This window comes from Amia ocellicauda, chromosome 11 (assembly GCF_036373705.1).
Source record: "Amia ocellicauda isolate fAmiCal2 chromosome 11, fAmiCal2.hap1, whole genome shotgun sequence".
Lineage (NCBI taxonomy): Eukaryota > Metazoa > Chordata > Actinopteri > Amiiformes > Amiidae > Amia > Amia ocellicauda.
Window position 1 is genome coordinate 5,856,794 of NC_089860.1, and position 13,706 is coordinate 5,870,499.

Sequence of the window (13,706 nt, forward strand, 5' to 3'; positions counted from 1 at the left end):
TAAATCCTAACAATACCATAGACATAGAAACACTAATCTGCTGTCTGTCCGAGATTAAAACATGGATGACAAGCCATTTTCTTATACTTAAGTCCGATAAGACAGAAGTCCTAATTTTAGGGGACAAAAATCGAACTGTTCATCATACACTGACAAAACTGAGTAATGATAACTTTAATTTCTCCCCTAAGGAGATGGCACAAAACCTGGTTATCATCTGTAACCTTAATCTATCCCTTGAATCACACATTCAGAATGTGTCGAGATCTTCCTTCTTCCAGCTTTGTTAAAATAAGACAATTCCTCTCATTACATAACACTGAGAAATTGATACACGCATTTGTTATATCTAGATTGGATTACTGTAATGCCATTCTGTCAGGCAGCACAAATAGTGCTATTTCTGCACTTCAGTTAGTCCAAAATCCTCCGGAAGAATCCTAACTAAAACAAAGAGACATGAACACATCACTCCAGTATTGGCTTCTCTTCACTGGCTGCCCATGCACTGCAGGATAGATTTCAAAGTTATCTTATTAGCATTTAAAGCACTAAAGGGACTGGCACCTCCCTACTTAATAGATGTCTTTATTGAATACACTCCAGGTCGGCCGTTGAGATCCTAGGAAGTCAGTTACTTAGTGGTCCCTAAATTACACAAGAAAACCGCAGGTGGTAGAGCATTTAGTTATAGAGCCCCAAAACTGTGGAACGATCTTCCAGCCTCTGTAAGAGATGCCCCCACAATCTTAGCCTTTAAATCATGGCTGAAGACTCATCCTTTTAGTCTCTGTTTTTCTAGTCAATAGTGCTTTATTTTCTCCTACATGCCATCCGTAACAGTTTTTGTTTTTCTCTCCTGCGTGCTTAATGGTTTATTTAATGTTGGTTTACTTTCTTTCAGTTCATTTCAAATTTTAAAGATCTATTTTAATTAATTAATTTATTTTATTTTATCTTGCTATGTATTTGTTGTAGTATGTTTACCACTCTGGAAAGCACTCTGTGGCTACCCTGCAAAGGGCGCTATACGAATAAAAAATGACTGATTGATTGACTGTAAATGCTTCCAAAAGTGCTTCCACCAAGTATTAACTCAGGGGGGTGGAGACTTATCCATTTCTAATATTTCAGTTTTTACATTTTTCATATATATATTTCTTCACAATAAAAACTCTTCCTTCTGCAATGTGCAGAAATAAGTGGTGAAAAATCCTCATTAAAGTGTATGAAACTCTGAGGAAGAACAAAATGTAAAAAATGTTCAAGAGGGTGTACACTTTTCTTAGGCATTGTGTGTGTATATGACTGTGTATGTATGTGTGTGTATGTGGAGGGACTGCAATTTGCATCTGTCTGTCAGTTCTGTGTGTTAGGCGGTGGGGCAGTTCTTGTTGGATGTTTGTTATTGAGGGGAATTTTGTTGTGGTTTCTTGGATCATGTTTTAACTGCGCATGGGAACAGGGGAGGCGCCATGATTGGGTGAGCAAGTCATGTGGGCAAGCCAATATGTAGGGGTTCACGCTGGGCAGATCAAGTAGTTAAGAATTAGCCTCAAGATTTTACAGCTCTGCTCTGTTAAAATCTGTTGTTTTCATATAAATAATTATTAATTATTAATCCTATTATTTGTTGAATGTCGCAGTGACGAAACCAGTAGCAAAAAGCCTAAAACACAACAATATATAAACTACAATGCATAACATAGAATTAGAGATTTGATTACTTTGGCCCATGGGTGCCTGAATCAATAATTTTTTTTTCCAAGGAATCAAGGATATTGAAACATCATAATAACAGCTAAAAGGAAGTTTTCAGCTAAAGAAAATAGGCAATGGTTTCATGCCCCCTTGACAAATGAGCTTGTCCCTGACTGGTAGGTAAAACATTGCTTTTTTTTTTATGTGCTTTAACAACTAACAGAATAGAAAGGCTTGGGCATTCCTACCCAATTATTTGGTAAGAACAGCAGATATAGTGTTAGTTCCTTCTATATTGTCTCAAAGCATTTCTACCTGCTATATCAGAAATCTACCGCAGGTAATCCTCAAACATCTGTGAAAAACAAATAATACAAAAAAAAAAGTGGAAAACAATACACAGTCTGGTGACACGATGACAAACACAGCTTTACTTCTACTGAATGCACCACCTCCCAAATGTTCATGTGTCCAAAATTTGCTTTTAAAGCAGGTTTTGTTTTTGTCATCATTTTGCAGCTGTTTGAACATTGTGTTTAATCAAAAGCAATCATCTATGTCAGTAGCTGGAATCAGCATTTTATGTAAAGGCAGTAATCCAAATTAAACATTACCGTCAAATGGAATGAGAAATCTTTCAGTAATCTCCTAATTTCCAGACTGGAGGAGATTTGTTTGTAGAGTCTGCATTCAGACCTCGCTCGGGTCTCCCTTCCATCTCAGACACACCTCCAAGGGCCGATTTTGCACAGCTCCAGCAGCAGAGCAATAAGCCATGCGAAAAGACTGCTCACCTGACATGTGTAGTATAGAACGCTCCAATTGGAGTGATGTCACACAATGAGACCTGATGCATTTACTTTAGTAGATCCCAGGTAAGGTGTAGTGTAATTACATGTAACAATGTTGTAATAATGGTTTGGTAAGTAAACATTTTGAAATCATGTTTAGGGTCTAAAAGTTTCATATACATCATAACAAATATCATATGGACATGTAAAGGTAACATCTGGCTCTAGTGTTGTGATTTTCCACTTTAACTGTTCACGGTTCAAGTGCCTTTGTTTCTGTTGAATTTGTCTGTGCAAAGTGAATATGAAAAGAATGCATTACAGTGAAGGTCACAAAGCCTGAAGCACAGGCATCAAACACCAGTCATCAAAGGCTGCTGGATCTTCTAGCTTTCATTACAATTTTAGCTCTCAATTAGCAGATGTAAGTATTTGCTAAAGGGGACATATTTAGTGTTCTTTTACAGTCAGTGATGTCAAAGACCCACTTGGCTTTAGCTAGTATTCTTAATTTAGACAGACACAAGACTGCACCATCCCAAAGCAGTTTCTAGCTCCTAATCTTGCAGACTACAGCTACAGACCTGTCACAATGCACTTCCAGCGTGCAGTAAAAAAGTATTGTCTGCAACTAAAAGTTATAATATTGACAGTTTAAATTAATTGATTCTTTACCTTTTTTAGCTTAATTTTAAAAGTGTCTATAAATAAATACTCCCATCTCTAAAATATTTTCAAACTATTTCATAGTTACAATACATATTACTTTACAATATGTAGAACATAGTTGACTAAGTGGCCCATGCTCCTATTTGCTAAAATACCAACATCAATTTGTAAGGATGTGTAATTTAAAGTTATATTATTTAATGCTTGAGGTCTAAGCAAGTTTGATATAATGTGGTGAAATTTGGCTCCTGAGGACCGCATTATATTAGGGTAGAGGTGTACTTCTATTGCTCTCTCGTTCTCTTGCTCGCTTGTACTGCAACACACACTGCTCTTAGGCTCACCTCCTGCCTTCCCAACATCAGGAAGCAGATCGCTGCCATGGTGTCATGGTGTTTTGCCAGTAATATACCTCCCCCCGGGGTCAGGGGAAGCACAGCGCAGTTTGGGGACAATCCTCACCACGCCACTATATACAGTTAGGTTCAGAAATATTTGAACTGTGACACAATTGTCATCATTTTGGCTCTGTACACCGCCACAATGGATTTGAAAGGATACAATCAATATGTCATTTAAGTGTAGACTTTCATCTTTAATTTGAGGGTAGTTACATCACAATTGGGTGAACAGTGTAGGAATTATACCCATTTTTATATGTGGTCCCCCCAATTTTAGGGGCTCAAAAGTATTTGGACAAACTAACATAATCATTAATTAAATTGTGAGTTTCAATACTTGGTTGCAGATCCTTTGCAGTCAATGTCTGCCTGAAGTCTGGAACCCATAGGCATCACCAGATGCTGGGTTTCTTCCCTGGTGATACTCTGCCAGGCCTGTACTGCAGATGTCTTTAGTTACTGGTTGTTCTTGGGGTGTTTTGCCTTCAGTTTTGCCTTAGAAATCAAAACAAACCAATCAGAGAGATAGCAAAAACATTATGTGTGGCCAAATCAACTATTTGGTGCATTCTTAAAAAGAAAGAACGCACTGGTGAGCTCAGGAACACCAAAAGGCCCGGGAGACCATGGAAAACAACTGTGGTGGATGACAGAAGAATTCTTTCCCTGGTGAAGAAAAACCCCTTTACAACAGCTGGCCAGATCAAGAACACCCTCCAGGAGGTAGGTGTATCTGTGTCAAAGTCAACAATCAAGAGAAGACTTCACCAGAGTAAATACAGAGGGTTTACCACAAGATGTAAACAGGAAACAGGAAGACCAGATTCGAGTTTGCCAAAAAACATCTAAAGAACCCTGTTCAGTTCTGGATCAACATCCCATGGACAGATGAGACAAAGATCAACTTGTACCAGAATGATGGGAAGAGAAGAGTATGGAGAAGGGAAGGAACTGCTCATGATCCGAAGCATAGCACCTCATCTGTGAAGCATGTTATGGCATGAGCATGTATGGCTGCCAAGGGAACTGGTTCCCTTGTATCTATTGATGATGTGACTGCTGACAAAAGCAGCAGGATGAATTCTGAAGTGTTTAGGGCTATATTATCTGCTCAGATTCAGCTAAATGCTTCAAAACTCATTGGACAGCGCTTCACATTGCAGATGGACAATGACCCGAAGCATACTGCGAAAACAACCCAATACTTTTATAAGGTGGAATGTTCTGCAATGGCCAAGTCAATCACCTGACCTGAATCCAATTGAGCATGCACTCCACTTGCTGAAGGCAAAACTGAAGGCAAAATAGCCCCAAGAACAATCAGGAACTAAAGACAGAGCATCACATCTGGTGATGTCTGTGGGTTCCAGACTTCAGGCAGTCATTGATTGGAAAGGATTTGCAACCAAGTATTGAAACTCACAATTTAATTAATGATTATGTTAGTTTGTCCAAATACTTTTGAGCCCCTAAAATGGGGGACCACATATGAACATGGGTGTAATTCCTACACCATTCACCCAATTTGGATGTAACTACCCTCAAATTAAAGATGAAAGTCTACACTTAAAGCACATCTTGATTGTTTCCTTTCAAATCCATTGTGATGGTGTAGAGAGCCAAAATGATGACAATTGTGTCATTGTCCAAATATTTATGGACATAACTGTATATACCAACGGGCGACAAATTAAAAGAAAAACCAACATAAAGTGTCTCAGTAAGGTGTTGGCCCACCACAAGCTGCCAGAACAGCTTCAATGCTCTTGGCACAGATTCTAGAGTCTCTGAACTCAACTGGAGGGATGGAACACCATTCTTCCAAAAGATATTCCCTCATTTGGTGTTTTGATGATGGTGGTGGAGAGTGCTGTCGTCGGTCCCAAATCTCCCTTACAGTGAGGGAAAAAAGTATTTGATCCCCTGCTGATTTTGTATGTTTGCCCACTGACAAATAAATGATCAGTCTATAATTTGAATGGTAGGTGTATTTTAACAGTGAGAGACAGAATAACAACAACAAAATCCAGAAAAACACATTTCAAAAAAGTTATAAATTGATTTGCATGTTAATGAGGGAAATAAGTATTTGACCCCTTCGACTTAGTACTTGGTGGCAAAATCCTTGTTGGCAATCACAGAGGTCAGACGTTTCTTGTAGATGGCCACCAGGTTTGCACACATCTCAGGAGGGATTTTGTCCCACTCCTCTTTGCAGATCCTCTCCAAGTCATTAAGGTTTCGAGGCTGATGTTTGGCAACTCGAACCTTCAGCTCCCTCCACAGATTTTCTATGGGATTAAGGTCTGGAGACTGGCTAGGCCACTCCAGGACCTTAATGTGCTTCTTCTTGAGCCACTCCTTTGTTGCCTTGGCTGTGTGTTTTGGGTCATTGTCATGCTGGAATACTCATCCACAACCCATTTTCAATGCCCTGGCTGAGGGAAGGAGGTTCTCACCCTAGATTTGACGGTACATGGCCCCGTCCATCGTCCCTTTGATGTGGTGCAGTTGTCCTGTCCCCTTAGCAGAAAAACACCCCCAAAGCATAATGTTTCCACCTCCATGTTTGATGGTGGGGATAGTGTACTTGAAGTCATAGGCAGCATTCCTCCTCCTTCAAACACGGCGAGTTGAGTCGATGCCAAAGAGCTCGATTTTGGTCTCATCTGACCACAACACTTTCACCCAGTTCTCCTCTGAATCATTCAGATGTTCATTGGCAAACTTCAGATGGGCCTGTACATGTGCTTTCTTGAGCACAGGGACCTTGCGGGCACTGCAGGATTTCAGTCCTTCACGGCGTAGTGTGTTACCAATTGTTTTCTTGGTGACTATGGTCCCAGCTGCCTTGAGATCATTAAAAAGATCCTCCCGTGTAGTTCTGGGCTGATTCCTCAGTGTTCTCATGATCATTGAAACTCCACGAGGTGAGATCTTGCATGGAGCCCCAGACCGAGGGAGACTGACAGTTATTTTGTGTTTCTTCCATTTGCGAATAATCGCACTAACTGTTGTCACCTTCGCACCAAGCTGCTTGGCGATGGTCTTGTAGCCCATTCCAGCCTTGTGTAGTTCTACAATCTTGTCCCTGACATCCTTGGACAGCTCTTTGGTCTTGGCCATGGTGGAGAGTTTGGAATCTGATTGATTGATTGTTTCTGTGGACAGGTATCTTTTATACAGGTAACGAGCTGAGATTAGGAGCACTCCCTTTAAGAGAGTGCTCCTAATCTCAGCTCGTTACCTGTATAAAAGACACCTGGGAGCCAGAACTCTTGCTGATTGATAGGGGATCAAATACTTATTTCCCTCATTAACATGCAAATCTATTTATAACTTTTTTGAAATGCGGTTTTCTGGATTTTTTTGTTGTTAATCTATCTCTCACTGTTAAAATACATTTACTATTAAAATTATAGACTGATCATTTCTTTGTCAGTGGGCAAACGTACAAAATCAGCAGGGGATCAAATACTTTTTGAGAACACTAGCCAGTTGAGCAGTCCTTGTGACTGAAGCTCCTGCCATTTGTGCCCCAATAATGACCCCTCTTTCAAAGTCACTTAGATGCTTTCCTCTTGCCATCTTGATCCAAATTGAGGTCAACTGGGCCTGCTCAGTCACAGAGCATGATAGGATGATAATTGCTTAATTGTATCATGCAGTACATCTCTTTGGAAGCATCTGCATTCGTTATGTTCCTCCACAATTTGCTTTACAGGCCCACAATCTCCAAAGTAGTATCCTTTTTGTGTTATTTTGTGACTATGCCATAGTCCTGCAATGCCCTAATCACAACCTGTTACCTTATTGTTTTCCTGCACCATATTATATTATACTATAGCAGTTTGTACAGTTCCTTTTTGGATCTACTACTCCTCTGAAAAAGAAGGAGGAAAAGAAGGAGAGAGAAACAGTCAATTGTAAAGGGTTACACCTCAATTCATAACAAAATTATATTGATTAAATAATTAAGAGCTTGGGTAGAATAAACACCAGTGCGTGTGAATTGTATTTTGACACCACCAACATGGAGTGTATGTTTAGCAGGCTGTACACTTACCTCAGTTCCTTAAAGGGCTCCGCTCTAACTTGAGGTGTTTCTACAGAGTTACTGAAGACTGCTCCCTCAGCACCTAAAACCATAAAATGAAATTAAATTTCATTGGGGCAAGTAAACAAGGGCAGTTGACCAGAAAAGTTGTGTACATGCGTTTAAAAATAAAACCCATTACTAATGTTTCAACATAACAAACTAGATTCTTCCAAATACATTAATGATTTGTAAAATCCATTGTAAAAGTAGTACATTTGTAAATGTAATAAGTACATGGATGTATCTGAGTTTTACACAGTCATAAAAACATACATTTGATATAAGAACACAAGGAAGGTTGCAAATAAGAGGAAGTCATCACCCTCAGAGTCAACTTTAACTATTTGGCTGGGGTGTTTATTACTACTGCTTGGAATCATTTTTTTATCAATTCACTTGACCACTGTAAACTGGCATATATCCTACAGGATCTTACAAGATCTTGTATGATCTTGCACAGGATCTTGTACAAGATCCTATTGCAGGATCCTACAAGATTCTACAGGATCTTAGACGTGATCCTGTCCAAGATTTCTACCAGGGAAAGCTAAGTCAATGCATTTAAAGTAGTTTCTCCCTGATGTGTATCTAGAAATATATGCCAAATTACAGTGGTCAAGTGAATTAAAAAACTGGATTTCCAAGCAGTAGTATGTAATAAATACCCCAGCCAAGCAGTTAAAGTTGACTCTGAGAGTGATGACTTCCTTTCATTTGTAACCTTCCTTGTTTCCTTATATGGTCGATGTTTATGAAATTTAAACTGCATTTGCTGTTTCCATCAAGCCTGTCGTAAAGTGTTTTTATTTGACAGGACTTTTATCCCAAAAAAAGGATGGATGGAAACCTGACTAATGTAACATTGCAGAACAGTACAGCTGAAAACATGTTATCACTTCCACTTATACTTTGTCTAGGATAAAGGCAAAACGTTGACTAGATAACTAACTGTTTAGATAGAAAAATATTAACTAAGATTATAATTTTCTTCCAATCCTAAATGTATCTACTACATTGTGCAAGTTTGCCTTTAGCAGATTATTAATTTATTTATGTTTGTTTTGTTTATTATCCACCCAATGTGCAGTGCTTCAACGTCATGCACTGGCTGTGTTGGCTTGCAAGTTAGGGAACCATATATACGCCTCTAACAATATTCCATAAATATCATCCAGACGACTCCGTATGTTTTCACTACAGCCGATTTGCCAAAAGTTGCATTCGATGCAGAGAAAGAGAAATACATGAATCATTGAAAACCAGTACTGATGTCCGAACTTCGGTTTCAACATGCATATGTAAGAATACACATTCATTACACTCTCTCGAATTTTGAATCACAATTAAATCTAAACTTAATCGCTATTGAATCTGACTCACGGGAACTGGCACACCCCTATTTATAAACAGTTACACAAGAACAGGGGTGGACTGGGACCAAAAAAGGGCCCTGGACTTTTATCCAGGGGTGCGACGGCTGGTGACGTCTGGGTCCCAATAAAGTGCGGTTTGGGGGGTTGCCAAAGTGTGGTTCTTGGTGCCAATGATGTGCGGTCCGGGGGGGAGAGGGGGGTGTTGGCGATGTGCAGTCCAGGTGTCTACACGGGGTGAGTGGCCAATATGGGAATTGACCGGCCCTTCTGGAATTTGTCAGAATTGCCCGATGGCTAGTCCGTCTATGCACACGCATAACATCCACATAACAACTGTTGATGTAAATGATGTAAATATAACTACTATGATATATGTAAATATATACTACTATAAGCCTACTGGGAGAGAGAACCGCTTTGCATTAATAACAATTAACACAAAAAAAATTGCATTATTCATCAGAGCCTTGTGTTTTCTCAATATATTTCATGGGCAGAAATTTTAACCCATCGTGCTAAAGCAATTAGCTTTCAGCTGGGGTAAAACAAATAGCAAGCTGAGCAGTCTGCTGTGTGGAATAGTTTATGGGATGTCTAAATGTACAACTAAGTAACAATTTATATATTGGCTTTTCATAAAGATAATTTAGCTAGTAAGAGACAACCTTTGAAAATGGAACAGGCTGAGCATATCTGAAGACCTTCAGTCTACCTTTGAACCTTTGCTTTGGTAAAATGGGCAAGGGACTTCAAGTACATAGTCCACAGTGCGTAGGAAGGGAAGGTTTGTATTGCGAGAGAGAGAGAGAATATACTTATTAAAGCTTCATGAGGTGGTAGGAGACTGCTTTGAAAAGCACAGCAGGGACTTTACACAATTCTTTTACTCAGCTCTGCAGCTGGGATTCAGATCATTTCAGGTCTGAACAGATGACCGATCCCATCACTGTTAATATTTCATCACAGCCTTTACCAAAAATGAATGGTCAGTGACATTGTAGAATGACAACTAATATATACAGTGATGGGAAAAAGAATTTGATCCCCTGCTGATTTTGTATGTTTGCACACTGACAAAGAAATGATCAGTCTATAATTTGAATGGTAGGTGTATTTTAACAGTGAGAGACAGAATAACAAAAAAAAATCCAGAAAAATGCATTTCAAAAAAGTTATAAATTGATTTGCATGTTAATGAGGGAAATAAGTATTTGACCCCTTCAACTTAGTACTTGGTGGCAAAACCCTTGTTGGCAATCACAGAGGTCAGACATTTCTTGTAGTTGGCCACCAGGTTTGCACACATCTCAGGAGGGATTTTGTCCTACTCCTCTTTGCAGATCTTCTCCAAGTCATTAAGGTTTCAAGGCTGACGTTTGGCAACTCGAACCTTCAGCTCCCTCCACAGATTTTCTATGGGATTAAGGTCTGGAGACTGGCTAGGCCACTCCAGGACCTTAATGTGCTTCTTCTTTAGCCACTCCTTTGTTGCCTTGGCTGTGTGTTTTGGGTCATTGTCATGCTGGAATACCCATCCACGACCCATTTTCAATGCCCTGGCTGAGGGAAGGACGTTCTCACCCAAGATTTGATAGTACATGGCCCCGTCCATCGTCCCTTTGATGCGGTGCAGTTGTCCTGTCCCCTTAGCAGAAAAACACCCCCAAAGCATAATGTTTCCACCTCCATGTTTGACGGTGGGGATGGTGTTCTTGGGGTCATAGGCCGCATTACACCTCCTCCAAACACGGCGACTTGAGTCGATGCCAAAGAGCTCGATTTTGGTCTCATCTGACCACAACACTTTCACCCAGTTCTCCTCTGAATCATTCAGATGATCATTGGCAAACTTCAGATGGGCCTGTACATGTGCTTTCTTGAGCAGGGGGACCTTGCGGGCCATGCAGGATTTCAGTCCTTCACGGCGTAGTGTGTTACCAATTGTTTTCTTGGTGACTATGGTCCCAGCTGTCTTGAGATCATTAACAAGATCCTCCCATGTAGTTCTGGGCCAATTCCTCACCGTTCTCATGATCATTGAAACTCCACGAGGTGAGAACTTGCATGGAGCCCCAGACCGAGGGAGACTGACAGTCATTTTGTGTTTCTTCCATTTGCAAATAATCGCACCAACTGTTGTCACCTCCTCAGCAAGCTGCTAGGCGATGGTCTTGTAGCACATTCCAGCCTTGTGTAGGTCTACAATCTTGTCCCTGACATCCTTGGACAGCTCTTTGGCCTTGGCCATGGTGGAGAGTTTGGAATCTGATTGATTGGTTGCTTCTGTGGACAGGTGTCTTTTATACAGGTAACGAGCTGAGATTAGGAGCACTCTCTTAAAGGGAGTGCTCCTAATCTCAGCTCGTTACCTGTATAAAAGACACCTGGGAGCCAGAACTCTTGCTGATTGATAGGAGATCAAATACTTATTTCCCTCATTAACATGCAAATCAATTTATAACTTTTTTGAAATGCGTTTTTCTGGATTTTTGTTGTTGTTATTATGTCTCTCACTGTTAAAATACACCTACCGTTAAAATTATAGACTGATCATTTCTTTGTCAGTGGGCAAACGTACAAAATCAGCAGGGGATAAAATACTTTTTTCCCCTCACTGTGTATATATATTTTGTGACAGACCGGTAAGCGGGTGAGTTAAGAATGAGCTGTCCAGACAGGGGCTTTGTGGAAAGGACTCTTCTGCCCAGGTAAGTTTAATGCAAACCAAAAAATGTAACACACACACACACACAATTGAAGAGAACAAAACAATAAATGCCTAGCCTTGTCCAGGCCTACCCGACTTTCTTCCTTTCCCTCTCTATTACCACATCTGTTCAGGGACCCCACAAACACAGGGGAAGTCCTTTCGGGAAAACTTTTTCTCCCCAACCACCAGCAGGTGGCAGAATAACAATTCCCAGGTTAGAACGTCCGTGAGGTTCTTCAATTATTAGTGTCCTGCAATGGTGGACTATTCCCACAGTCCTAGGTTCCCAAAACAGGTTTTTTAATCTTTCCCCAAGCCACAGGGTATTTTTATTATTAGTAGAATTCAAGTGACTATTAGCAAGGGTATGGCGATTATACTCACTCGCCAGTATACACTTTTACCAACTACACACCTGGGCAGTTTGATGGTAAATATCCTTCTGGGTAGTGTGCAGCTTACCACAGGTTCTAGTAGCTCCTTTTAGCCTTTTCCCAGCTCATGTCTATCCCTGACTGCAACCTCCCACCAACTGCCCTGATTCTCTCTGCCTGCTCCCTTATATACCCAAGAGCGCCGCCCCTTCCTGTCTCTACCACAGGGGCTCCTGGGGCATGTAGTTTTCTACCTTGGGCAGACATTCCTAAAGGATTATTAGGAACACCTGTTCAATTTCTCATTAATGCAATTATCTAACCAACCAATCACATGGCAGTTGCTTCAATGCATTTAGGGGTGTGGTCCTGGTCAAGACAATCTCCTGAACTCCAAACTGAATGTCTGAATGGGAAAGAAAGGTGATTTAAGCAATTTTGAGCGTGGCATGGTTGTTGGTGCCAGATGGGCCGGTCTGAGTATTTCACAATCTGCTCTGTTACTGGGATTTTCACGCACAACCATTTCTAGGGTTTACAAAGAATGGTGTGAAAAGGGAAAAACATCCAGTATGCGGCAGTCCTGTGGGCAAAAATGCCTTGTTGATGCTAGAGGTCAGAGGAGAATGGGCCGACTGATTCAAGCTGATAGAAGAGCAACTTTGACTGAAATAACCACTCGTTACAACCGAGGTATGCAGCAAAGCATTTGTGAAGCCACAACACGTACAACCTTGAGGCGGATGGGCTACAACAGCAGAAGACCCCACCGGGTACCACTCATCTCCACTACAAATAGGAAAAAGAGGCTACAATTTGCACAAGCTCACCAAAATTGGACAGTTGAAGACTGGAAAAATGTTGCCTGGTCTGATGAGTCTCGATTTCTGTTGAGACATTCAGATGGTAGAGTCAGAATTTGGCATAAACAGAATGAGAACATGGATCCATCATACCTTGTTACCACTGTGCAGGCTGGTGGTGGTGGTGTAATGGTGTGGGGGATGTTTTCTTGGCACACTTTAGGCCCCTTAGTGCCAATTGGGCATCGTTTAAATGCCACGGCCTACCTGAGCATTGTTTCTGACCATGTCCATCCCTTTATGACCACCATGTACCCATCCTCTGATGGCTACTTCCAGTAGGATAATGCACCATGTCACAAAGGTCGAATCATTTCAAATTGGTTTCTTGAACATGACAATGAGTTCACTGTACTAAACTGGCCCCCACAGTCACCAGATCTCAACCCAGTAGAGCATCTTTGGGATGTGGTGGAACGGGAGCTTCGTGCCCTGGATGTGCATCCCACAAATCTCCATCAACTGCAAGATGCTATCCTATCAATATGGGCCAACATTTCTAAAGAATGCTTTCAGCGCCTTGTTGAATCAATGCCACGTAGAATTAAGGCAGTTCTGAAGGCGAAAGGGGGTCAAACACAGTATTAGTATGGTGTTCCTAATAATCCTTTAGGTGAGTGTATATATATATATAGTGCATCCGGAAAGTATTCACAGCGCTTCACTTTTTCCACATTTTGTTATGTTACAGCCTTATTCCAAAATGGATTAAATTAATTATTTTC

The 13,706-nt window shown here is 40.8% G+C and overlaps 1 protein-coding gene across 4 annotated transcripts in view; it reads right to left on the reverse strand.

The window, feature by feature from the left end:
* Positions 1-13,706, reverse strand: part of sgcd (sarcoglycan, delta (dystrophin-associated glycoprotein)) — a 154,085-nt gene that overhangs the window by 26,251 nt on the left and 114,128 nt on the right. For all 4 annotated transcript variants that reach the window (XR_010820922.1, XM_066716460.1, XM_066716458.1 and 1 more), the window contains one exon: positions 7,629-7,701. Coding sequence is in view for 3 of the 4 variants with exons in the window: in XM_066716460.1 (XP_066572557.1) it covers positions 7,629-7,701 (73 nt within the window). In the remaining variant the exon portion in view is untranslated. The remainder of the gene's footprint in view (positions 1-7,628; positions 7,702-13,706) is intronic.